General features: G+C 43.1%; 1 protein-coding gene and 1 non-coding gene across 2 annotated transcripts; both read left to right on the forward strand.

The window, feature by feature from the left end:
- The first annotated feature begins 3,967 nt into the window (after positions 1 to 3,967).
- On the forward strand, positions 3,968 to 4,089 carry LOC115649571. The gene has a single exon (XR_003999883.1). It is a non-coding gene; the product is annotated as a U6atac minor spliceosomal RNA (small nuclear RNA).
- Positions 4,090 to 20,777: 16,688 nt separating this feature from the next.
- Positions 20,778 to 26,010, forward strand: MARCKS (myristoylated alanine rich protein kinase C substrate). Its single transcript, XM_030556153.1, has 2 exons — positions 20,778 to 21,265; positions 23,041 to 26,010. The coding sequence occupies exons 1-2, from the start codon at positions 21,167 to 21,169 to the stop codon at positions 23,782 to 23,784; spliced, it is 843 nt and encodes a 280-aa protein (XP_030412013.1). The 5' UTR covers positions 20,778 to 21,166; the 3' UTR covers positions 23,785 to 26,010.
- Positions 26,011 to 26,708: the final 698 nt, after the last annotated feature.

Genomic DNA, 26,708 nt, shown 5'->3' on the forward strand with positions numbered 1-26,708 from the left:
AATGTGAAAATGCCTTCCTGACCCTCCAGACATGCCTATGCCAAAAGCCGGTCTTATATAGCCCAGATTTCCACTGGAGGTTCATCCTCCAGACGGATGCCTCAGAGGTGGGGCTGGGGGCTGTGCTGTCCCAAGAAGTTGATGGAGAGGACCATCCAGTTCTGTATCTCAGCCGTAAATTATTTCCCCGGGAGAAGAACTATGTGGTGATTGAGAAAGAAGGACTGGCTATAAAGTGGGCCTGTGACGCCCTACGTTACTACCTCCTTGGGGCCCCATTCACGCTAGTCATGGACCATGCCCCTCTCCGATGGTTGATGAATATGAAAAATAATAACACCCTCAGAGCTCAGTCAGGCCCCAGCAATCAGAGTGAGCAGATGCCCCTCAGGGAGCTCGAGACTGGGAACGTCCTGCGACCCAAGGCAGCCGCCCACACTAGCCTGAGCTTCCCCGCGTCCACTACCAGGAGGAGCTGCCAGAGCTTCCCCGTGCCCGCTACCCGGAGGAGCTGCCAGAGCTGCCCTGGGCCGATTTTCCGGAGGAGTTGCCGGACCTACCACCCAACCCCAGCCGCGATGAGCCCATGCTCCTGGACCCTGCAGAGGCCAACGTCAGGACCCAGGTAGGCCCCAAGGGGGAGTACGGAAGTGGCCCGGGGGCTGCCGACCCCAGTCTGGCTGCAGTCGTACCAGAACCTATGTCAGTGTGTTACGGCCAGAATCCCCACTGACTAAGCAGCGGATCATTAGCCGCTGCTAGGGCCCCGGGCTGGGACGCAGTGGAGTGGGAGAGCCTGCGTCCCCCCGCCACCCCTTCCGGGGTGGCAGACTCCCCCTCTTCTTGGCCTGAGGAGACCAAAGTCTACCATTACTGCTCAGCCCTGCCTGAGGGCCTGAGCACCCCGGACTTGGCGTTTGCTGCCCTGCCCTACCTAGGGCCAGGGCCTTAACTGTTACTGTTGCTCAGCCCTGACCAAGGGCCTGAGCTTCCTGACTCAGTGTTTCCTGCCCGCCCTGGCCTAGGGCCAGGCCATAACTGTGATTGTTGCTCAGCCCTGCCTAAGGGCCTGAGCTTCCTGACTCAGTGTTCGCTGCCTTGCCCTGACATAGGGCCAGGCTCATAGTGGTTATTATGGCTCAGTCCTGCCAAAGGACCTGAGCCCCTTGCCCCCACAGGGCAGATGATTGCTGCGAGGACTGCCAGGCTATTCTCTCAGATCTACTGGTGTGTAGTGAGCCAGTGTGACTCTTCTCCTCCCTCCGGAGAGGGTCGAGCCCCCACTGCATACCTGTACAGGAACATTACACACATAATTATCAGATCTCTTTATTTAACAGGGTGTTATCAGTTTACATAGTGAACATCTCTACACTGCCCATGACATGACATTTTTAGTTATTTTATTAAATAAGGTGTAATCTCTGCTTTATACATATTTAACAAGACAGGCATCTCTATCAAATGTTAATATTAAAAAAAAATTGGACGAATGTGCTGACTTTCTTGCAGGTGAACGTACTTTTTGTGAGAATTAGATATTTAGTTACCATTTATTTCAGTATCTATCTGTCCCCTGACTATTTTTCTGGGTACATAATTAATATTTTAACCTTTCCATAACAAAAAATCCCCATAATTTTTTTAGCTATTTCATTTAGTTGGACTATTTTTCTATTTCCAATGAGTGGCTAGCAGCTACTAGCAGATAAGAGATTTATTCTTCACTTTTGTGTGAGCATTTCCACTAAGAAGCCCCAGGAGGATTACCAAAGGATCATTTGGTAATAAATATCCAACAATTTGTGACACTTGGTTCCAAACTGCATCCCAGTACTCTCTAATGTCTGGACACATCCACCATATATGCACAAAATCTCCTTTTTCATCACAACTTTTCTAGCATTTATCCCCATTCAATCCATTTGTTTTTTAACCTGACTGGTGTGAAGTACCGCTCAAACAGTATTTTAAAGAAATTTTCTGTTCATGTGCTAGAGACTTAGGTTGCTGGACCTCTTTTCCAGATCAAACCCCAATCCTCTGAAGTAATTTATCTATCCAGATCCTTTTTTCCAATGTCATATATGGACATTTTTGGTTGGGAAAGTTGCCTGCAAAGATTTATATAACTAAGTTTTGTTTGTTTGTTCCCTAATTGACCAGATGTCATTGCTTCTATCAAAGTTAACTTTCTGTATAAAACAGCTTCTCTAGAAAGTTGAAAAACATAATGCGTAACTTGAAAGGACTTGTACTAAAGGAGAGTGGGCCAGATACAGGGGCAGCTCCAGGCACCAGCACGCCAAGCGCTTGCCTGGGGCAGCAAGCCATTGGGGGCACTCTGCCGGTCCCTGCGAAGGCGGCAGGCAGATTGCCTTCGGTGGCATGCCTGCGGAGGGTCCGCTGGTCCCACGGCTTCGGCGGACCTCCCACAGGCTGCCATTGAATCCGTGGGACCGGGGACCTTCCACAGGCAAGCCACCGGAGGCAGTCTGCCTGCCGTGCTTGGGGCGGCAAAATACCTAGAGCTGCCCCGGCCAGATAAAATTAGTTTTGATCTCCAAATAAGTTGGAAAAGTTTCTTTACTAAAGTTGGCCCACCATTAGTGTTCCATGGCCCTCTTATTCTTTAAAACTCTCTGGTTAGTGATAGGGCCTAAAATCTTGATAATTTGCAATGGCAAGGGAAAAGGGCTTATCTCTAATTCTGTCCCAAACCCACAGGGTAGCCTTTGCTAAAGGATGTGTATAAATTTTTGGAGGCTGTCGATTTATTTAATTTATTTATTTATTAATAATCCATGGTAGCTAGCAATATTTACACTCCTGGGTTTTCTTAATTCCAGAATGTATGGCTCCTAACGTTTTGTTATGCATTCTTTCCTGTGATAACAATATTGATTACACTGGCTGCACTGGCAATGCAGAAGTGTTTGCGAATGGAGGCTGTTCTCAGGTAGTTATTGTACTCCCAGAGGAGAGTGTGTTGTGATTAGATGGTGTTATGCTCTCATTTCTATGTATGACTCTCTTTGTGACTGCAAAGAAATAGAAACATCACTAATTCCAATTCCATTCTTATCTGCCAGTAGGAACAACTACTTGAGTATAATTTATATTCAAAACCATTTCTCCACGGCAGTGAAAGGAAGAACATAGAACAACATCTTGCATTCCATGGAAAGAACCACAGAATGACACATTTTCAGTCTGTCGCCCACTGCAATTAAAACATTCAGGGCCCATAGTGGATGATAGTTCATAAAACAAAGGATCCGTATAGAATAGAGCAGGAACCGGCAACTTTTGGCACACAGCCCATCAGGGAAATCTGCTGGCAGGCCCGGACAGTTTGTTTACCTGCATCTCCCACGGGCCGCAGTTCGCCATTCCAGGCCAATGGGGCTGCGAAAAGCGGCGTGGGCCAAGGGATGTGCTGGAGGAAAGCGCCCTTCCCAACAAAAAACCAATGAAAGTGGCTGGTATGTTCCCCAAAATTGACTGGGAGTGGCCAGGAAAAACAAGAGGTTCCCCCCTCACATCCTGCAGATCATTGGGGTTCCACAGAATGCCAAGGCCAATAACACATAAGCTCTTTGCCTCATCATTGACTTTTATGCATCATGAATGCTTAGGAACCACATTCCCCAGGCTACTTGCACTACTATCTTTCCTAGAACAATCAATGAAGAAGAGGAGTGGTTCCATAATACGGAGGGAACCCACGGAAAAATTAATGCACCTCAGGTTGTATTATTTTTTGTGGATTGTCTGAACGGCTTGAGGCTGGGAGTGGGGAACAATACATATTCCTTCCAATTTCATCCTTGGTCTTCCTGCTGCTGCAACTGGCCTTCCTCACCCCAGTACTACTATAATATTTCCCTGACCCCCAAAAAGGACTCTTTGAAGGATCTCGGGAGAGGAGATGGTGCCACAGTGGTAGCTGAATGCCCACAAGTAGAGGGTGTATGAAAGGAGAGAAGGTTAGCAATCCCCTTGATAAGGATGGAAGAGGTCTTAGTGACCTTTACAACACGCATATGGTTAAGGCATTGCCACTTATTTCATGACATCTAACCAAGTAGAGGGTGATCTGCATGCAGAGGGCTCCATCCGTTTCTACTTCATCCTTTTCCAAATAAAACTCCCATCGAGGATGGATGGTTTAGTAGTTGATAGGGCACTGAACTTTAACTCAGGAGAAAAGGGGTCAATTCCAGTGTGATCTTAGGCAAATCATTTATTCCAGCCTGGGCCTCTTCTCCTCTGTAAAATGGGGATAATACTTCCTACTTCACAGGGGATTTATGAGGCTAAATACATTAGTGATATAGAGGTAGTATGGTGGCAAAGGCCATAAAACTACCTAGACAGAGTAAAAACAGACTCAGGACTTTTTCCATCCATTTTTGTTCAATCAAATATAACATCTCTGCTTAAGCTGTTCAAATCACCACAGTCTGTCATGTTGCAGAATTGCTATGTAGAAGTTGAGCTCTGATTAAAGAGCTTTTTATGAACTGTTCTGAGTGCAGTGTGTCCTGGCTACATTAACCTCCCCCTCGCTAATTTTCCCAGTATTGGTACCACTGCTGCAGAGAGAAAGGATGCTTTTAAGTTTAAGGCGCTTGACTGGGAGGACTCAGGAGATCTAGGTTCAGTTCCTATCTCTCCCAGAGAGATCTTGGGTAAGTTACTTTGTCTCTTTGTGCCTCAGCTCCCCATTTTTAAAGTGAAAGTAACAATGCTTCCTTTGTCCATCTCACCTATTTACAATGTGAGCTCTTCACAATGGGACTGTCTCTCACTATATGTTGGCTGGGGATTGTGTCACCATAATGCTACTAATAAATACAAAAAGTAATATTTGTAACCCAGTAAGAAGACAAGCAGCATTTAACTGGCTCACCAACATAATGAGAGTGGAAGTTTAGATGGGACCTTAGGTCCTTTATCAGGGTTTTATGGCATAGTTACAACACAGTTCTCAAAAGAGCACCTCCCTGATTATACAGGCCAGGTATACTTTGCTAACTACTACTCTCACAATTAATCAGAACTCAAAGCATTCCATCACTTGAGAACACTAGCACTGTGAAGGACATTTGAAAATGATAACAATACAAACCTACCTAACAACCCTAATAGACCTGATAAAAGCACAGGGCTGTGGTCCAGCCCTCATTGATGAGTTTTGCCATTGGCTTCATTGTCAGCAGGGGCAGGACCTAGATCTATTAGGGGTTGATTTTCCATTTCTAATGCACCCACATACCAGTGGCAGCTTTGTAATGCAAGGAATGCAAGTTTTGGCTTTAATCTTACACATGTGCTCTTTCAATTGTTTATGATCTAGTAAATACCAAACTGTTTCTTCATGTATGTAAATGAAAGGAATAATCTAACAAATATTTAGTGATTGTTACCAAGAATGCATCTAAGAAACCTCATCTGCAGTAAAGATATGTAAATACACATGTTGAGTCATACAGATTTAGAAGCAGACCTTGTTTATTTGCCCTTATCACTTTTAGCTGCAGAAAGTTTGTATTACTTGGAAAATTATTTGTGTAAGATAAATGGGTTAGTGGGTCAGCACATAACAGATATACATGGGTATAGACATAGCCATACAAAATCCCTACTTTTGGATGTGCAAAGAAGATTCTTTTAAGGGAAAAGCTGGAAGTGCTTGAATGGCGTTCTGTATCTCCAAGTTAACCTATAACCCATTAATTAAAAATTACATTAATTAAGAAATACAGCCCCAGGGAATGCTTCTAAATGATATATTGCTGTTAGCTTGCTTGAAGAACACAGTAACTGTTCAAATGGAATTGTCACTGTATGACAAGTATATAGCATTTTTATAGCTCTCCTAAAGGTGAATGTTATGTAATAAATAAAATTAAAGGGAGAAATGTTTATATGGAGAGATTTCTAAACTAAGAAAATTATAATAAAACCAAAGAAGTTCCTCTCACTGGTATGTGATATTATCAAACATGGGTGGTCTATCTGTTGTCTCCCCCACTCTCTGCACTCACCCGTGCTGCTTTGGATTATCTACCACCAGGGCACCAGTATACTGCATCTGGCGAACAGAAATTAATGTCAATCAGCACCATATCTAGAGTACATCTTCCCTATGTCATGAGCTGAGGACAGTTTCATTAGTCTCAGTGTGAATTTTGGGATACATAGACTTGCAGGAATTACAGATCTTCACTCAACATTGTCTAGGCAAACTTTGAAAATTAGTTATATAGTGTGGACTCTGGCAAGCATCATTCTATGGGAAACCCTTCCAATGAGAACAGTTCACTGTGTATTATGCACTTGTGCAAATGACCAGAGAATCCATCTCCTACTGCAAATTGTGCTCCAGAATTTGAGAGTGTCTTTTTGTTTTGTGTGTCTTGCCCTTGTGTTTGTGAAGACATCCTTCCAACTTAAGCTATGTCTACACTACAGCCTACATCAGCATAACTTATGTCGCGCAGAGGAGTGAATAAACCACCCCCTTTAGCGACATAAGTTACACAGACATGAACGCTTCTGCAGTTCATAGAGGTGGTTTTATTATGCCGAAGAGAGAGCTCTTCATCAGACACGCTGCAGCAGTGAAGCTGTATTGGTACAGCTGCACCACAGCAGCACTGTACATGTAGACATGGCCTAAACCAAGAATAATTAATGCAGTGTTGTCTTCCTGAGTCTGGAGACAACCTGAAACAATAGTTCAAAAAGAAGTGCAAACATTCTTCTTCTTCTCACTCATTTGTAGATTCTGAAGACTAATTAAGGCAATTTATATCTCTTAAAAGAAACATGATTATCCCACAGTCCCGAAAGAACTCTAATGCTGGTTTCCAAAACCCTCAGGCTCCGATAATTAAATTGTGTATTTACAATACAAAATAATACAATACAAAAATCTGCATCCCCGGGAAAAGTGAAAATTTAGAGCAGAGTAAAATAAACTGCATTTACTGTCAGCATAAACAATGCAAGGAGAACTTTTCTTACTGAATTCTTCATTTTCATATTTAATTCCATACAAATGTGCATTTTTTAACTGCCCTGAGGCTGAATTTCCAGCCGACTGTGCATCAGAGTATCACAGAAACTGTGGGGTTTGCAGCAGAATTTAGTTCTAGCATGTTGCCATATGTGTAAAGCTCTGGGAGGGATCTTAAAAACCATGGCTCTACCTGCTCTGTCTGGACATTGAAAATTCTACAGCACCTTTGGCAAGAGTTGTGATTTTCCTCAATGGCTTTGGCCAAAATTTCTCTTGCCATAATTAGTGTGCATATGCTGTAGGCTGGATGGTTGCAGCTTTCCATGCTACGGGCAGCTGCATCTCAGTGCTTTTGCATATAGAAGATGTACAGTGCTTGAGAATGCCAGGAACCGGAGTATATAAAAGTAAGGTATTATTTATATGTTACTTGAAATTCATTTAAAAAAATTTTTTTGTTTAAATGTTGTTGTGTTTTTTTAACGTGTTTGTAATTTTAGATTTCAAAATATTTAAATGAGTCTGATCAAATGTTGGTCTGTTTCTGGGATTTTGTCATGGTAAGTACATTAAAGCTTTAAATGGAAATGTTTCTGAAACCAAAAAAATGTTACTGTAGGAGTGTAGCCATCTGCAAAGTAATCTAAAAATCATGAAAAAGAAGAAAATGTACATGAAGTATGTTGGACTAAGAAAGAAATAGGGATTTTTGCCTGTGTCATGATAACCAACTGTTTCAAGTTTCTCTCAAGGTTTTATGCATGCCAGCCAAATGATTTGGATACACTCCAAGCAAAGGCAATGAAGATTCAAGAAGGGGAGTACTGTCAAAGGAGCAAAAAGCAGACACATTGCCGTTGCTTTCAATAGTATTACTATTACCATAGTATTTTGCAACCCTTGTTATGGGTCAGGACCCCATTGTGCTAGGTGCTGTACAAAAGGAACAAAAATACAGTCTCTGCCTCAAAGAGCTTACAAGAGACGACGGTGGTATCAAAGAACCAATAAACTAACTGTTGTTAATGTTTCATGGCATCGCAGCAAAGGAGAGTTTGAAGGTGGATAAGGAGGTGGCTTTGCAGGTGCTTAGTGGAAGTTCCTCCTAAGTGTAAGAAGCAGCATGGGAGAAAGCACAAAGATGCTTGTTTGAAATCTTAACAAGTGAGCAATGGAGCCTGCACATTATTGGCTGACTGAAAGAGGGACCAGGATTTCACTATTTGTTTAACCTCAGCCTATTGCTGAATGCCCAAAAGATGGAAAGAGACTGGCTTAAACAAGCATGTGAATGTGGAAATAAGCAGCTTGTAGGCTAGACAAACAGCAAATATGAAAAAGGATATTTATATGGGTTAAAAAAATATATAGATGATACAGATAATGAAAACAGATCTAAATCAAATGTGTAATAGCCAACAGCTATCCAGTACATTCATAGGCCAAGAAGGCTTAAGCTTTACCAAATCATTGGGGTACTAGTGAGGCTAGTAAGGTGCCTTGGTACATCCTTTGGTAGCATACCAAATGTTTTATATGTCATCTGGTGAAAAGAAAACTGACTGTAGGGGAAATTGCCATCTGTCTTTGTCAATAAAATGCCACATTTGTTGCTTGAGCAGTAAGACTTGAACAAACCATTTACAGCACAGTAGAAAGAAAGTGGGAGATCGTATCTAAAGTGTGAGAAAATATAATTTAAAAGGAATAAACAGAAATTACCATGATATATTCTATTCTATACAGATTTTTATACAGAGGGGATAAAAATATTTAAGGCAGGTGTCCACATTAAACTTATGATTTTCATAGCTTCCTAGGGACTCCTTTCAACAAGATTATCTCAGGTATTGTTTTCTCACAGTTAAATGCCATTACTACTGTACACAAAAAAGGACAGTGAAGATTTTTCCTTCCCAAATACACCTTTAATACATCATCCTTTTTTTCCCCACAACAATCATCATAATTAATCTAGTCTACTAATGATTAGAAACTCTTTTCTTTCCTCTTTCCCTCCTTAATATAGATGCAGACACTGATTTAGTACTAGTATAAATCTCAGTGGTTCAGACACAATCCTGTTACTCTGTTAACCCAACAGAATTACTCTCTATCTATAATTGTAGCGTTGAGGTATATCTACACTGCAAATAAAAAACTGGGGCTGGCCCATACCAGCTGACTGGGGCTCGCAGGGATCAGAGTAAGAGTCTGTTTCATTGAGGTGTAGACATGCAGGCTCAGGCTCTAGAAGGTCCCAGATCTCAGGCTGCAGCCCGAGTCTGAACATCTACAGAGCAATTGAACAGCCTCATGGGCCCAAGGGCTAGCTGCAGGTTTTTAACTGCAATGTAGACATACCCTTGGAGACCAAATTCTAGGACTGGATCTGAAACATACTGAAGTCAATGAAAAGGTTTCAATTTATTTCAGTGGGCTCTGGATCAGGCCCCAGACCTCAATATTTTGGAATTGTGTAATTTGTGATAATTTATTTAAAGGATAAAGACTTTTTTAATTATAAGGAGTGGATGTGCATGCAGAAGAAAAATCTAAGATATATGTTTTAATAGTAATAAAACCCATTTATTTAATTGCTTGGCTAATATAACTAATTTATTATTAGAGAGATAAGGTGGGTAGGGTCATACCTATTTAAAGACCAGCTACTATTGATGAGAGAAACAAGTTTTCAAGCTTACACAGAGTTCTTCTTCAGGTCTGAGAAATGTATTTAGCCCTGGTCTACACTATGAGTTTAGGTTGAATTTAGCAGTGTTACATCAATTTAACCCTGCACCTGTCCACATGACAAAGCCATTTTTTTCGACTTAAAGGGCTCTTAAAATTGATTTCTGCACTCCTCCCCAATGAAGGGATTAGAGCTGAAATCAACAACGCCAGGTCGAATTTGGGGTAGTGTGGATGCAATTCAACGGTATTGGCCTCCAGGAACTATCTCAGAGTGCTCCATTGTGACTGATCTGGACAGCACTTTGAACTCAGATGCACTATCCAGGTACACAGGAAAAGCCCGGGGAACTTTTGGATTTCATTTCCTGTTTGGCCAGCATTGCGAACTCAGCAGCACTCAGCAGCACAGCTGATCATGCAGTCCCCCCAGAATGTTTCTACATTCTCCCTATCATCTCCGTCCCTGAGGTTATCGCAGATTAGAAGTGAAAAAAACGCACTCGTGATGACATGTTTTCCGAGCTCATGCAGTCCTCCTGCACTGATAGGGCACAGCTGAATGCATGGAGGCAAACAGTGAAAGAGGCCAGGAAAGAATTGCTGTGTTTGCTTAACAGCAAAAGTGTCATGCCTCGCTAGCAATCCTGCCCGAGCCAGGTCGCTGTGTCAGCTTTGGGCGGGGGCATGACCGCTTTGTGAGCAGGAAGGCCATAGATATAGACATTGCATTAGGTAGCTTCTGTAGCTAGAGAAAACATTCCTGTGCATTCAGCAAAGTCTGTGGCAAAAAAAGAGAAGCCCCGTAGTGTAGTGGTTATCACATTCACCTAACACACAAAAGCCCTGTAGTGTAGTGGTGACCATGATCACATAACACATGAAACATCCCTGATTTAAAACTGGGTGGAAACAGGTCACTGTTCCTTTTTCTGACTCCCCTCCTGCATTTTTAGTCTTAGAACAGACCACACTGTGAAATTTTACTTTGAATTATAGCAATTATGAGTTAAATAATATGGAAGCGCTCTCTAAGTTATAGTCCCGGGTTCCTTACCCTTTCAGCTTCTCTGATAAATTAACATTTTTTTTAGGGGTGGGGGAAATTTTTCATGAAGCTTTTTATAGGGACTAAATGCTATCCAGGACTCTGAAATAATCTTAACGTGGACCATAGAGTGCAATCCTTCGTTCTGGATTTGTCATTCCACAAGTTGAACTGCTCCTTACTACTGTCCAGGCTTCATGAGCCATGGGAGCAAGGGGCAAGCTAGGGTAGGCGCAACTGTGCGGTGCTGCCGGCTAGGCAAGCAGCCTGAGGCAGAAGCCTCCAGCTCACATGATATTCCAGGCAGGACTGAATCTCCATGAGACAAAACTTAAAGAAGAGAATGACCTGGAGTCACTAGCTGAGCGGGGCTGAGTGAGACCCCAGCTGGCAGGAGCCTGCGGACAGAGTCCCAGACCGGCAGCAGGCTGAGCCGCTCACCCTGCTGCTGCTCTGGGGCTCCGTCTGCTGACCTGCTCAGCCTACTGCCTGCTTGGGGTTCCTATCATCCAGGCAGGCAGTGGGCGGAGTGGGTCCTGTGGACGGGACCCCTGAAAAAAGGTGTGAAACGATTGTGTGTGGTTGCTTTCATGGGGTGTGGGGGGGGTGAAGACATGTACCCAGAACCACCCGCAACAAAGTTTTTGCCCCATCAGGCACTGGGAGATCAACCCAGAATTCCAATGGATGGTGGAGACTGTGGGTACTGTGGGATAGCTATCCACAGTGCAATGCTCCAAAAGTGGATGCTAGCCTTGGTACTGTGGACACACTCCGCCGAGTTAATGGTCTTAAGTGTGGACACGCACAATCGACTCTATAAAATCGATTTCTAAAAAATTGACTTCTATAAATTCAACCTAATTTCATACTGTAGACGTACCCTTAGGCCTGGTCTACACTAAAAAGTTAGGTCAACCAGGCTACATTGCTAGGTGTCCAGTTTTCAACCAGAACGCCTGGTTGAAAAGGGACCCTGGTGGCTCCGGTCAGCACCACTGACTAGGTCACTAAAAGTCCATTTGGCTGCAGCGTCCGGCATGTCCCTCTGACTTCTAGGCACAGAGACAGCCAGGGAGCCAATGGGAGCTGCAGGGCTGCTTCCCAGGGCCGCCCGGAGCCCATACCCGAACACCCCTTCTGCACCTCAATCCCCAGCCCTAGCCTTGAGCCCTCTCCTGCACTCTGAACCCCTCAACCCCATCCCAGAGCCTCCTCCTGCACCCCAAACTCCTCATCCTCGGCCCCACCCCAGAGCCCTCACCCCCAACCAAAGCCCTCACACCCTCCACACCCCAACCCCGTGCCCCAGCCCTAAGCCCCTCCCACACTTTGAAAATCTTGGCCCCACTCCCCAGCCTGGAGTCCCTTCCTGTACCCCAAACTCTGAAAATCCTTGCCCCCCCGCAGAGACTGCACCGCCCACTGGAGCCCTCACCCCCTCCCAAACCCTTGCTCAGGGGTGTAAAAAATCCACATCCCCGGGCAACATAGTAAAGCGAACTTAACCCCCGGTTGTAGACAGTGCTGGGTCAATGGAAGAATTTTTCCATCATCTCTCAGAAGGTGGATGACCTCCGCTAACGAGAGAGCCCCTCCCATCGGCGTAGCTAGTGTCTACAGTGAAGCAGTATGGCAGCGCAGCTGCTGTGCTGTTGTAGCGGTTCGAGTGTAGACAAGCCGTCAGAGCGCTGCAGCTAAATACAAGGTGGAACAGATTGTTTAGCATAAGTAGTTAACATATTTCAAGTGACTAATAGAGATTGCACTGTATGAAGCTCAAAGAAAGCTTGAAGAAACAAACAATTGATAGATCATTAAGAAATCACAATGCTGAGAGTTGGGACATCATGAAATGTGCATCTCTTGAAACCAGGAGCAAAATTTTGAAACCATTTTATAAATCTTCATTTAGTTTTAGAATTTGAGGCCATGGCTACACTGGCACTTTACAGCGCTGCAACTTTCGCGCTCAGGAGTCACCGTGAAAAAACATCCCCCTGAGCGCTGCAAGATACAGCGCTGTAAAGCCTCAATGTAATCAGTGCTGCAGAGCTGGGAGCGCGGCTCCCAGCGCTGCAAGCTACACCCGTAAGGGATGTGGTTTACGTGCAGCGCTGGGCGCTGGTGCTCCGACTACACTCACACTACAAAATTTCAAGTGTAGCCATATGAGACTTGTATTATCCAGATTATAGTCCTCAGTATCGGAAAGTATGTATGGTTTAAAACATGACTGAAATTACTTTAGCCTGTCAGACTGAATGTTCCCTGGGAAGGCAAGATGTTTTCTTTCTTATGCATATGCTACATTGATACTGAGTAACAATACAGGATAATAGAAGAAATGGCTTCAGGGGAGGCTGAAGCACAGAGAACATTCTCTCTCAGTGTAAACTTTGATTATCTTTTTGTTTGTTTGTTGCTTTCTTTACATACAGCAAAGTTCTCTGTGCATCTCAAAACACAAGCAGACTTTTCAGTATGTTCTCTGAGTTTAGATAACTATTGGAAGGGGATTCTGGGAAATTACATTCAACTGAGCACACCAAGCAGCCCACATTGGTTCACAGTTTCTGTAATGCTTTTCCTCTATTTTCAGCTTCCATAGTTTTCTTGAATTTGTGTTTTCTAAGGGCTTGTCTAGGCTGGACAAAAGGTGTCTTTGAAAAATGTGTTAATGAACTCTTTTAATTAACATGTTTTAAAACCCTAATGTTGACAGGGTAAGTTGTATTTTAACACATTCATCTCAACCAGATAATGTGTTAAAATACAACTTGCTCTGTCTACATGTGACAAGTTGAAACATAAAAAAAAGTTAAGAAATTTAACATCTTAATTAAATTATGTTCAGTAATATATTTTTTTAAAATATATCTTTTATCCTGGTCTAACGCCAAAAGTCACTGCCATTTATGTGGTCTGCTGGAATTTTGAGAGCTAATTCTGGCTTTTTGCTTGTTGTGTGGGTTTGGACAAATTATTTATCCTTTCTCTCAGCTTCTTCATATGTCAAATGGAAATGAATATATTATATCCACTAACCACCCCAAGCACCTCAAGAAATCTGTTACCTACAGCCAGGCACTCAACTACCACAGAAATATGCTCTGAGGAGAAAGTCCAGGATACACCCTTTAACACACTTTAAAACGCCTTTAGCAAACAAGGATACTCTACCAGAGAAACAGATTGTATCATGGTACAGGCCTCCCAAATATTCCAAGAGAACCTGCTTCAATAACGAAAAAACAACTCTCCAACCACACAGCCCTTGTTGTCACCTATCACCCCCTACTGGAGCTCATATGGGGTATTATTAAACAATCACAACCCATACTCCATGAAGACTATGTCCTGAAAGAAATCTTTCCTGATCTCCCTCTTCTGGCCTTTAAACAACCCCCACAACCTCACCAAACTCATCATCAGAAGCAAGCTCCCCACAGATCAGGACACACCAACTCAAAGTGGCACCAGACCCTGCTGTAACAACAAATGCAAAACCTACAGACATATCTCCACTGCTACAACGATCAACACTTCCACAACACATCTTTCAAGATCTATGGTTACTACATGTCTATCACTACATGATCTACCTCACCAGTGAGCTAAATGTCCCAACATGTGGGTGAAAAAAGACAATCACTATTCTCTCAAATGAATGCACACACAAAAAATATCACCTGTTGGTGAACATTTTTCACAAAACTATAACTCTGTATCTGACTTCTCAGTCCTCATTCTTAAAGGAATGTGTACCTTCAAAAGACGAGCCTTGGAGCTTAAATTAATAACTTTGCTAGACACCAGAACTCATGGACTTAATCAAGACACTGGATTTACTGTTTATTATAACAATCTGTAGCAACATGGACTAATACATTATCTGTTCCAGCTTTTATTTAGCTGTGACACTCTGGTTACCTTTCCCAGACCTGAAGAAGAGCTCTGCCTATTGTCTCTCATGAGCAGAAGTTGGTCCAATAAGAAATATTACCTCACACATTTTGTCTCTCTAATAGCCTGGAAGCAATACGGCTACAACAACACTTGCAACATGTAAATATCAAGTATTACTGAGAAGGAAGATCACTGCTGATTAGAGAATGAGACTGAAAGTCTATAGCTCAAAGTCTGGTGCACATATGATTTGTTCTGTGACTTTGGTCAAGTCATTTCACCTATCTCTGCCTCAGTTTCCATCTATGTGAAATGAAGATAATGAAAATAAATTCACAACAAGAGTGTTGTGAGACTATTTCTAAAGTGTTTTAGTAGGAGAGGCAATGTGGTGGCTCCATGGATAGAGCATTGGACTGCAAGTCAGGAGACCTAGCTCTCCCATCGCTGGCTCTGCCTCTGACCTACTGTATGGGGTCTTGGGTAAGTCACACCTTCAACTCTCTGCCTCCCCTTCCTGTCTTGTCTATTTTGTTTGTAGGTTCTGCAGCACAGGATAGTCTCTAAATAGGGGCTGGTCTACACTTAAAAGTGTTACAAGTATAACTATGTTGGTTAGGGGTGTGATTTTATTTATTGCAGTTATAACAATAAAAGGTGCCATATAATGGTATAATTTATTTATGTACCCAAACCAGAATAGGTTTATCAGTGTAACTATTGTATTACAGGTATAACTGCATCCACATTAAGGGTGGGAGCGTTTTGGTTGTTTTGTGGTGGGTTATTGTCACTTTTACTATACCATTATGCAAGCCCTATGTGTTTGTACCATGCTTAGCTCAACTGGACCCCAATCTCAATTGTGGCCTATAGATGCTAATGTAATATTAATTTTCATATCCTTGAATGAAAGGCACTATATGCAACATGCTATTAGAATGTAACTGTTTACACGTAGTGTTTACACGTAGCGTTGTCTCAACTGATCTCCCATGCTAAAGAAAGAAAAGCTAGCTCAGTATTCAGATGAGAGACTACTAAGCAACAGAAACTGAAGCTAGGCCTACTCTACAAACTTTTGCTGAATAGCCATGTCAGTTAGGCATATGATTTGTGACTCAAATAGCTGTGCCAACAAACCCCCTAGTATAGATGCAATTATACTGGCAAAACTGGCTTTTGCTAGCAGTATAGCTTACTTCATTTGAGATGGGACTGAAAAAAAGGATGCCAGTTCAAGCACCGTTACACTGACATAAGGGTCATACACACTAGAAACGCTTTGCCAGTTTATCAGAAAAGCTTTTCTAATTTAGATTTGACCTAGGATGTTGCAGGAAGTGATGAAGTAGTCATAGTTGAGGTGAGATGAGATTCTGTGGCCTGCAATGTGCTGGCCAAGGGATGTGCTAGCCGCCACTTCCTGCAGTCCCCATTGGCCTGGGACGGTGAACCGCAGCCAGTGAGAGCTGCGATCGGCCGAATCTGTGGACGCGGCAGGTAAACAAATCATCCTGGCCCGCCAGCAGATTTCCCTGATGGGCCGCATGCGAAAGGTTGCCGATCCCTGGACTAGATGATCACAATGGGCTCTTCTGACCTTAATGTCTATGAGAATACACTATGGTAGATGTGTATTGTTGGGAGTGCTGTCTTTTAGATGAAACATAAAACCTGCAGGTTTTCATAAGAGTAACGGTCGTAACCTTTGTGCCTGGCAAACTCCATACTTCATTAATTACATGCTGCCTTCCATGAATTTCTCTTTCAATTTCAATCTGATATTACAGCATCCTTATTCACTTTATCTCCTAAATTGTATATTAGTGCCATTAGATAGCCTAAATGAGTCCTGTGTATAGTTTGTATATTGAATAGTGAAGTACTTTGGGATGCTTTAGGATGAAAGGGACTGTATATGAATTGAATTTATTGCACCTTTGATTAGTGCTGCTCATGCTGGAAGAATACAATTGTAGATCAGTAGACTGGTGTATTTTATTTATTTTTCATTTAGTCATGTAAATTGCTAATTGCCAACAGTTTAGAAGAATAAAGAATCTATCCTAAAACACATGTGTGTGTTGGGGGCAGAAGAGGCAACATGTGATGGTGGACAGCCAGAAGACTAGCTGGAAGTAGTTTTGCTAAGGGGTTAAATTTCATTCTTCCAGCTCAGAATTTAGGTTATCTGCAGGGTTTGTTGGGAACTTGTGGGAGGGAGTGTATGTGTACTTTTGAGTTATTTAATTGGATTGTTGTACAACTGGTTGATCAGCACGTACCATCTGTACAGAAGAATTTGTATAAGTAATGCTGTCTTGTTTTACTGTAGAGCTATAAAATACTGAGATGACTGATGCCTGGAAAACATATTGGGATCACAATACATACTCCATCATGACTCCTACAATCATTCTGTAAAATACTTTCGTGACATTTCTCTAAAATTCAGATGAGCTGGCATATGGAATAAAGGTTTACCACTATGCCTGGACAAGGGAAAACATGGATTTTTACACTGATTTTGCAATTCTGGCTTACTCTTCAGGCAATATGACATCAGGTAACATACTAATCCAAACAAATAAAAATGATCTAATTAAAATCAAAACAAGAAGGGATCTATAAAAGGCTAAAATTTCTTTGCAAACAGGACTAGCACCATAAGGAACCTGGCCAACTGCCCCTGCATCGCATTGCTTTCACTGCAGGGATATAAGATTTAGTGGGAGACCTCCAAGGTTCTTTTTCATGACAAATTGTCTCTACTATGTATCGGTCACTAGATATACACTCCCAACAGGTTTTACTTCCCCAGTGATGACAATGAACACTCCTGAACAGCTTTCTCTTTGTCACTGTTATTCATTTGCTGTGTTAATGCTTAGGCACCTCAGCTGGACCAGGGCCCCTTTGTGCTAGGTGCTGTACAAACACACAACAAAGAAACAGCCCCCTGCCCCACAGAGCTTACAGTCTGATACCAGAGACAACATGTGACTGCAACAAATGGATGGGGGAGACAAAAGGAAACAAAGAGAATTTTTTTTTAAAGTTGATGTTTAAAATTAAATATATACAAGAGGGAAGGTACAGTACATCTGGGGTCAAGCTTGAGTTATGAGGGATTACACGTATCAGTTACAAGGATCATGAGATACATACATATCACATAACCAGCATAGACCCAGATTGGGGTGCAGGAGTTTTTAAAGCTTCAGTGGAAAAGTGGGCTCTGGTACGCCAGGCATGGAATGTATTAAGAGTCCAAATCAGTATAGTGAATAAGTACATGGGTGGGGTTATACTAGTCAGCTTGATTATTGGGTCCCTTGTTCTTCCTATGCTCTGGAAAGCTCCTCTCTCACCATCAGAAGTTGATCCAATAAAAGATATTACCTCCCCCACCCTGTCTTTCTAATATCTTGAGACCAACACAGCTACAACAACACTGCAATAAACTCTCTCTTGCCTTCCTTTCCTGGCTGAGATGTAAGAGAAAAAAACTCCAACACCCCACTTCCCTGCCCCCTCCCCATTCCTTCCTCCCCTCCCCTGGCATTCAGGTCTCTTCCTCTCATTCATTTGTTTTCCGTGTTGGAAATACCTAGTGTCTGTCCCTTGCATTCCCCCTCCCCTCAGACTAGTCCAGCTGCCCTTTCACATGCTTCCTCTGGAAGCCCTGGCACGGAATCAGTCTCCTCCCCCGCTCGCTTTTCCATGCCCCGGCTCCAAGTCAGCCACACTACTGGGATCGCAATTCGAGTTAGCTGCAAAGGCATGGAAACTCCTTCCCAATCTCAGCTGTGGAATCCCGCCCCTGCAGCCACCACTCCTATTTTACCTCCTCCCCTCCCCCCCCCAGGCCAGCAGCTACAGCCACAGCGCCAACTACTTCTCCTTCCCCCCGTCCACCGCCCCCTCCAGGGTAGGGGTCCATCTGCTCCGCTCTGTCTCTCGCTCCCTCCCCCCACTCGCTTTCTCACTCCTCCTCCTCGCCTCCCCTCGCCCCCCCAAACGCTCCGAATCTTCGCCGGCCGTCGCTACGGAAACCAGCCGATACCCAGTAAATGGGCACCCTGCAAAAGCAATGTAGCCGGGTAACAAAGAAGCCCCCTCCTCCATGGGGTTCTGCAGAAACATCTCAAGTCCTTTTGCTCTCTGTGCATATATTGGAGGAGACGCGTCTTGCCACATAGCTAGGATCCACAGCAATTTAACACAGCAACCACAAAAAGTGCAGATGGAGGGTATTTTTCCAGCTTTTCTGGTGAAGAAAATCAACAGCCTCCTCCAAAGTGCATTTCACAAACGTCTGGATGTTACTGGATTTGTCTAAATTACGTTTCTGTTTGGGACTTTCCCATTTACACAAAGGGGTTGGCTTCCTTCAACCATCACTGCCGATAGCCTGGCCAGCGTCTTCTCCCTTAAGGGCGATAAGATATGTTTGCTGGCACGATGCAGTTCTGCAAAAAAACTATTTACATCAGCTTTGGGGAAATATAACTTGGTGATTGACTAAGGCATCAAACCGAAGCAGAGTGTATAAAAACCAAATCGTTACAGACGCTTTTCAGCTTGGTTTCGAAAAGAAAGATAATGATTAAACCAAAGAAATCGAGGCTGGTACTAAGCGTTTTTCGCGATGCGATCCGTTTTCCTTGAAATGCAGGAGAGAAGTTGTATTTGAAATACAGCAGAAGGGAGAATAAGAGCTTGATCTAAAAAACAAATGCCCCTTCGTGTGTTTTGCCCCCAAGAAATGAAATATTATCTTGACTGATTCTCCTCTTGCTACAAATAAAGGATTGTTTATATTAGAGTTATTGAAATGCAGCGAACATACAAAGATCATCAGATTCTGCAGCACAATGAGATCTTTGGGGTCAGAGAGGTGGGCAGTTTGGACCGGTGTCTTGAAATTCTGAACCCTGGATTATTTTAATAGTTGTAACATTCTTGTTCATAAACAAATCGGACATTTTGAGATTTGATCTTTTTTAAAAAAAGTAATCAGTTTTCTCATTACTGCTCTTTCAACAGAGGTTTAGGCAGCCTTTCCCATCACTATAATTTATCCATTTCAACTGAAAAAAACAAATACCAGTCCATGTAGACCTAGGCTGCCAGGCATGCAAAAAGCCACTCCTCCGCACCCCCTAAAAAGAGATGCGGATCCCTTGCATGTCACGCAAATAATTGCTGCTACGCATGTACTTAGCAGCAATATTATTTCAAGCGAATTAGTATCAAATTAGCTCTTACAATTTGGGGAAAGCACCAATATATCCCTGATAATGCCGCTTCATCCAGTAATTTAATGCATGAAAAATCTAAGCGGTAGCCGCCTCATAAAACAATTTTTAAAAATATAAATCAAGGATAATCAGACAGTTGAATTTAATTAGACCCGTAGGCTAATTACAGAATATTTTATTTCAAGCTAATACTGCTAGAGGAGGGGTTTGATTCTGCTTTTTCGGCGGCGGCCGCGGAAGCTTTTGCCATTTTCAACATCTGGCCTACAGACCTACTAATTTCAACTCGTGATCTCGTTTGGCAAAACTCGAACTCGATCTATGTGATTTAAATACCTTCCAAACTGGAGCGATAGAACAATTGCAACCAATTAAATAAAAAACTCAAACCTCGCATAGTATCTGTTGATCTTCTACAGCAGAGGATGGAGGGGGGCGGGTGGAGTAGGGGAAAGAGGATGAAATCACAAACACATAAGTCAAACCATTGTCTCTAATTTAACACAGAAGCAAATGGGGGAGAGAGACAGAGGCACACAAACAGAGCCACTGCAAGTCAAATGAAATCCCCTTACACTCTTAGTTCACCTCAGAAAAGAAAGGGCAATAAACCCATGCATCATCATTTTAAGTGAAGAAAAAAGAGTGTATGCATTTTTCCATTACTTTATTTATTTTCGGGGCATTAATTATCAGTCAAAGGCTGATTTCAAATTATTGCAATCGCGGCTCCATTGTTCGCTCCAATTGGAAGCCCCACCCCCTCCTTTGTCTGGCGGCGCCGTGATTGGTCGGCGACGGGCGGGGGGTTGCCGTCAGCCCTCGGAAAGCCCATTCATCTGTGCACTTGGGCGTTGGACTCCGCATCTTATTAGCAACCAGGGAGATTTCTCCATTTTCCCCTTGTCTACAGTACGGCTACAAATCTGGGATTTTTTTATTACTTCTTTTTACTAAACTTGGGCTCTTTTTTTTTTGCTCGACTTTTTCCCCTCCTTTTCCCCCCTTCCTCCTGTGCTGCCGCTTTTTGATCTCTTCAACTTAAATTTTTAAAAAGGAGTGCATATAAATCGGTTCTGTTCTCTCTTCTCTTTTTTCCCCCCCTCTGGTGTGTGTGTGCGTGTGTGTGTTGCTGCTCGCCCAGTATTTATACCAATCCAACGCTCTTTGTTTCCCCTCCTTTTGGATCTCTTGAGTTTCTTTGTTGAATAAGACAGCATGGGTGCCCAGTTCTCCAAGACCGCTGCAAAAGGCGACGCCGCTGCTGAGAAACCTGGGGAAGCGGTGGCTGCATCTCCTTCCAAGGCGAATGGACAGGTAACCCCTCAACCTCAAACCTACCCCCCCCTTTTTTTTTAAACGGCAAAACTTGCATCCTTTGCATCCTGTTTAATTTTTCCTCCCCCTTTGAGGTGCCTTGAGCATATTAGATGGAGAATACGGCCAAAGCCTTAATCTTGAAAACTTGAGGCAAAGAAATGGCTTTTTCACTGTTTTATTGGAAGGGGTGGGGGAGAGGAAGGGTTCTATAGACCCGATTTTTTTTTCAATGGAGTGGAGCAGATAAAAATCACTGGTGCGTTATTTGAGTGGGGTGCAAGCTGCTCGTAAACTGAGGAATGTGATACTGAGTTGGCTTTTCTGTCCATTCAATCTCAGTGCATTAGCTTTATTCCCCTGAAGATGTTTGTCTGTGAATAGCCAAAAATGCCCCTGATGGGGGGTGGATTAGTAGATAGTATGAAATTTGCTCTCTGCAGTGCAAAGTGGCAGTGGTGAGGTTAGGGGAGGGAAGTGGCATGCCCGGGGGTACCCTGTTAGGGAGATCGCTGTGCTTCTGGGAGATGGCTGGCTGGAAAAGGGAAGGGGTAGCGAAGCACGCTCTTCTCCATATTGTTGCATGCCTGCCTCGCCCCTACTCCTCTACGGATCCGGGCTCAACCTACGATTTAAACCATGGGGGGCTGACTTGCTCTGGGAGGCTTTTCGCGTCATTCTGCTGTTTCAACACAGTCTGGACTTGGGGGATGGGGGTGACTCTTGGCGTTGCACTAACGTGACCCTCATCCCCGCCCCCCGTGCAACAGGGGTAGCGGCGCTGGGCGCACCGCCTGGGCTGCGCTGGAGTCGAGTGGCGCCTGTATCTGAACACCGGGTACCCCCGCCACGCCTCTGAGCAGCTGCTGCTGGAGCCAGCCGGGCTCCGCCGTCCTCCGGAGAGGCTTTAGACTCGTTAAAAATGCAAATACAGCGAGAGGCGGGGAGCGTCTTTTAACCAGCCAGCAGGGGGAGGGAAGCCACGTCTTTATTTTGATTTCATTGCTGGCTGAAGGGGGCGTGAAACGGACGCAAGGACCGAGGCGAGCTTTGTTCGCCTTTCTCCTCAGCTGCGCTGCTGCTGCTGCTGCTGCTGGACAAGGCGTGCGAGAGCCCCGCAGCCCGCCAGCTGCTCTCCTCTTCTTCCCTGCCCCCTCCCCTCCGGCCTTCTCCGGCCCGGCTCTGCAAGCTGGCGTCACAGTGCCCTCTGCCGGCGGAGAGCCGCTCTACCCGGCCTGCCTGAGGCCGCTGGAGCTGCAGTGATTGGAGGGCTTGCTGCCCTGCCGGGGCTTGCTGATGCGTTGGCTTTTTTCAACCACACAGGAGTCCCCAGCGTACCCTATGAAAGCAGGCGGGGCGTGGCTTGGTGCTGTGTTTCCAGTGCAGCTCCAATGGGCTGCGCTTACGAAGGCTGGGCTGGGGAGAAGGCAGGGATGTGGATTTTGAAAGAGCTCAGTGCTGCCTTCTCTCGAGAGGAGCAATGGCGAGTCTGCCCATTGCAACTGCTGGCTTAGGACCCCACTGTTTCTGTAGTTAATGACTTGATCTGATCAAATCCTCAAACTGGTATAATTGTTCAAATCATGCCTTGTTATTGGCATAACATGGCAAGTATTCTTAAAACAGTCCCTACTGTCTGATCCATCCAGTTTTGTCTAAAAGTGCAGACTCTGGTTAAGGGAAATGAGCTGTTGCCTGTCAGATGACCCTGTTGAGCTTGGGATATGGCTGAGAAGCAGATCTTTCTCCAATAACACTGAGTTGTTTTCTTCCAGGAAAACGGCCATGTAAAGGTGAATGGTGATGCCTCTCCAGCAGCTGCTGAGGCAGGCAAGGAGGAGGTCCAAGCAAATGGCAGTGCACCTGCTGAAGAGACAGTGAAGGAAGAGCAAGCCTCTTCTGAGCCTGCCTCTGAGAAGGAGGGAACAGAAGCAGAGAGTACTGAACCAGCCTCGCCTGCTGAGGGAGAGCCCTCCTTGAAGGCAGAGGAGGGGGCTACCCCTTCTTCCAGCAATGAGACCCCGAAAAAAAAAAAGAAGCGCTTTTCCTTCAAAAAATCCTTTAAGCTAAGTGGCTTCTCCTTTAAAAAGAACAAAAAGGAGGCTGGGGAAGGAGCAGAGAATGAAGGTGCAGTTGCCTCTGCAGAGGGAGGGAAAGATGAAGCAGCTACTGCTCCAGAAGCAACAAGCAATGAGGAGGGTAAATCTGCCCAGGAGGAGTCCTGTGCTGCTGCAGCTAGCAGCACAGAGGAAACAAAGGAGGAGACTGGTGACTCTCAGGAAGCAAAATCGGAAGAGACAGCACCAGAGAAGCCTGCGGGAGAAGAGGCCAAGCCTGTTGAAGAGCAAAAGCCTGAGGATAAACCAGAAGAGGCACCAGCTGCCTCTGCCCCTAGTGCTACAACTGAGGTCACTTCAACTGAACAAGAGGCACCCAAAGTAGAAGAGGCAGCACTTCCTACACAGGAAATCCCATCTGAGTCTAGTCCAGAAGCCCCACCAGCTGAATCGGCAGAGTAAACATGGCAATTTTGAGATAATCGAAGAACTTTTCTCCCCCTGTTTGTTTGTTGGAGTGGTGCCAGGTACTGGTTTTGGAGAACTTGTCTACAACCAGGGATTGATTTAAAAGATGTCTTTCTCTTTTTTTTCTCTCCCCACAGATCCATCTCAAATAATTCTGTTACCACCATTCCAACAGGTAGAGGGGAGACTAAACACCTCCCTCTGCCTTGTTCCTTTTTTTTTTTTGCATCAGTATTAATGTTTTTGCATACTTTGCATCTTTTATTCAAAATGTAAACTTTCTTTGTCAATCTATGGACATGCCCATATATGAAGGAGATGGGTGGGGTCAATAAGGGATATCAAATGAAGTGATAGGGGCCACAGTGAGGAATTAGTGATGCACATAATTGCCAAGAGTGTGCCACAAGAAATGATGTAAGGGGTTAGTCTTTTTTAAAAGAAAGTTATTACAATGTATTTTGTGAGGCAGATGTTCTATAAGGTTTACAACACTACAAGTCTTGACTAAGAAGGAAAGGAAAAAAAATCAATACCCAGAAAAAAATCATAGTCTTAGGAATTCATTTAAACCATAGGAACTTTTCACTTATCTCATGTTAGCTGTACCAGTCAGTGATTAAGTAGAAATACAAGTTGTATAGGCTTTATTGTTTATTGCTGGTTTATGACCTTAATAAAGTGTAATTATGTATTACCAGCAGGGTGTTTTTAACTGTGACTATTGTATAAAAACAAATCTTGATATCCAGAAGCACATGAAGTTTGCAACTCTTTCCACCCTGCCCATTTTTGTAAAACTGCAGTCATCTTGGACCTTTTAAATACAAATTTTAAACTCAATCAAGCTGTGATAAGTGGAATGGTTACTGTTTATACTGTGGTATGTTTTTGATTACAGCAGACAATGCTTTCTTTTCCAGTTGTCTTTGAAAATAAAGGAAAACTCTTCAGATGCAATGGTTTTTGTGTAGCATCTTGTCTATCATGTTTTTGTAAATACTGGAGAAGCTTTGACCAATTTGACTTAGAGATGGAATGTAACTTTGCTTACAAAAATTGCTATTAAACTCCTGCTTAAGGTGTTCTAATTTTCTGTGAGCACACTAAAAGCGAAAAATAAATGTGAATAAAATGTATAATTTGGTTGTGTCTTTTATGGATCCTCTGACAGCTATAAAGGGACTACCAAGTATGGCTTAAACTTGCATAGAGAAGGATCTTGTGTGCCATTAATTGTGTGCTATCTTTAGAAATGGCTTAGAATTTTGGATTCAGTAATCTTCTAAGTCTTTATTATGAAGAAATTTATAAGCAATATCTCCAGATGGCCTCTGCTTTTTTGAACAAAAGACTGGAAGCCAATCTGAGAACATGATGGCATAGTAAGACTGCCATTGCCCAGGTTCCATCTTGATTTGAGACCAGTTGTATACAACAGACTCTATTCCTACCTCTTAAAGTTAATATTTGACTTGGATTTTATTGGGTAGGGTGTTTATTATATGGTCTTAGGCCAAATTTTTTCTAAACTGGTTTCCTAGAGTTAGGCACTGAAATAAATGTTCCATTTGTTTTGTTATGCCACTTCTACTTGTCTAGTTTTAGACAACCAGTTTGAAATATGTAGCATAAAAACATTTGTGGTTTTCTTGCAGTCTGCTCAGCATCTAAAAGCAATATTTTTTTCAAACATGTTACTCCCAACTACAAATGAGTTACAAAGGGGATTGCTAAATTTGTCTATAAAAAATATTCACTTGGTGCTGCCTTTAATTGTTTGGATGTTTGGCTAATTTCCAGCATATTGCTCAGGGCATGTTATTTATGCCTTAATAAAACAGTAGGCTTATGTAAAAGTAGTAATGGTGTTCAGAGGGTGGAAATTGATTCAAGAAACTTTCTCCTAAGTTTATAGGAGAGAGTTTAGTATTACACTTGCTTCCATCAAAATTTTTAGCAGAATCTTTCTTTGGAAGTAATTATGATTCATTTTATGAGAAAATGGCACATTAGCACCTGGTTCCCAAAAGAACTGAATTAACTGCATTGGATTCCTGCTGAATGCATACTTATTTTTATTCAGCTGTCTACCATTTTAATTTTGGCTTGTATGTACACTAGTCATCCTGGTATTTCTCTATAGTTTTAGATATGTATTGAATATTATGCTGTAATGGCCATGGGATGAAATAAATGGATGTAAAATGAGATCCTCCACACCAGTGTCATTCTTGGAGTACATCTATTGAAGGTGTTCATTTTATAACCATTTTCCTCAAGATTTTTATAATATGGTTTAAAAACAACAACAAAAAACTGTTCAAGACATTTGATGTCTTGGCCCTATAGTCAGTCACATTTTTTTAAATACATTCCTTTATATTTAAATCGAATTTTTTTGTTTTGTGTGGTGTTTTTTCCCTCCCTCCTGTCAAGTTGTCAGGAAGAACCAAATCACTGCATTCCCTTCACAGAACAATAGTCAATACTTGGTGAATGTGTTTTAAACTGTTTACCAAGAAAACATTTTATTACTATGTAACTGTTGCAGTGTTTCAATAAAAATGCTAATATTACTCTTCAGTAATAGCTACTGTAACTGTTTCATTGGAGTTCAAATCCATTTGAAATCTTGAAATTAGATACCTTTGTGACTTGCAAGAGCTGTTGGAAACCTGACAGGATTAAACAGTTCTCTTAGGCTAAATCACAAGGCTTTTTTCTTAGGCAAAATTCTTACTAAAATCCGCTTTGCCTGAATAAGGACTTCAAGATTCAGCCCCTTAAATTTATTATTGGATTAAAATGAGGGGCCTTTCTTACTCATGGTTAAAACTCATTACCAAAACCCCCTTCAAGTTCTTACGTCATGTCTAAGCTGCATTTTAAAGTCTCCATAATAGCAACGTTTCTAG

The sequence above is a fragment of the Gopherus evgoodei genome, chromosome 3, assembly GCF_007399415.2.
Source record: "Gopherus evgoodei ecotype Sinaloan lineage chromosome 3, rGopEvg1_v1.p, whole genome shotgun sequence".
NCBI lineage: Eukaryota > Metazoa > Chordata > Testudines > Testudinidae > Gopherus > Gopherus evgoodei.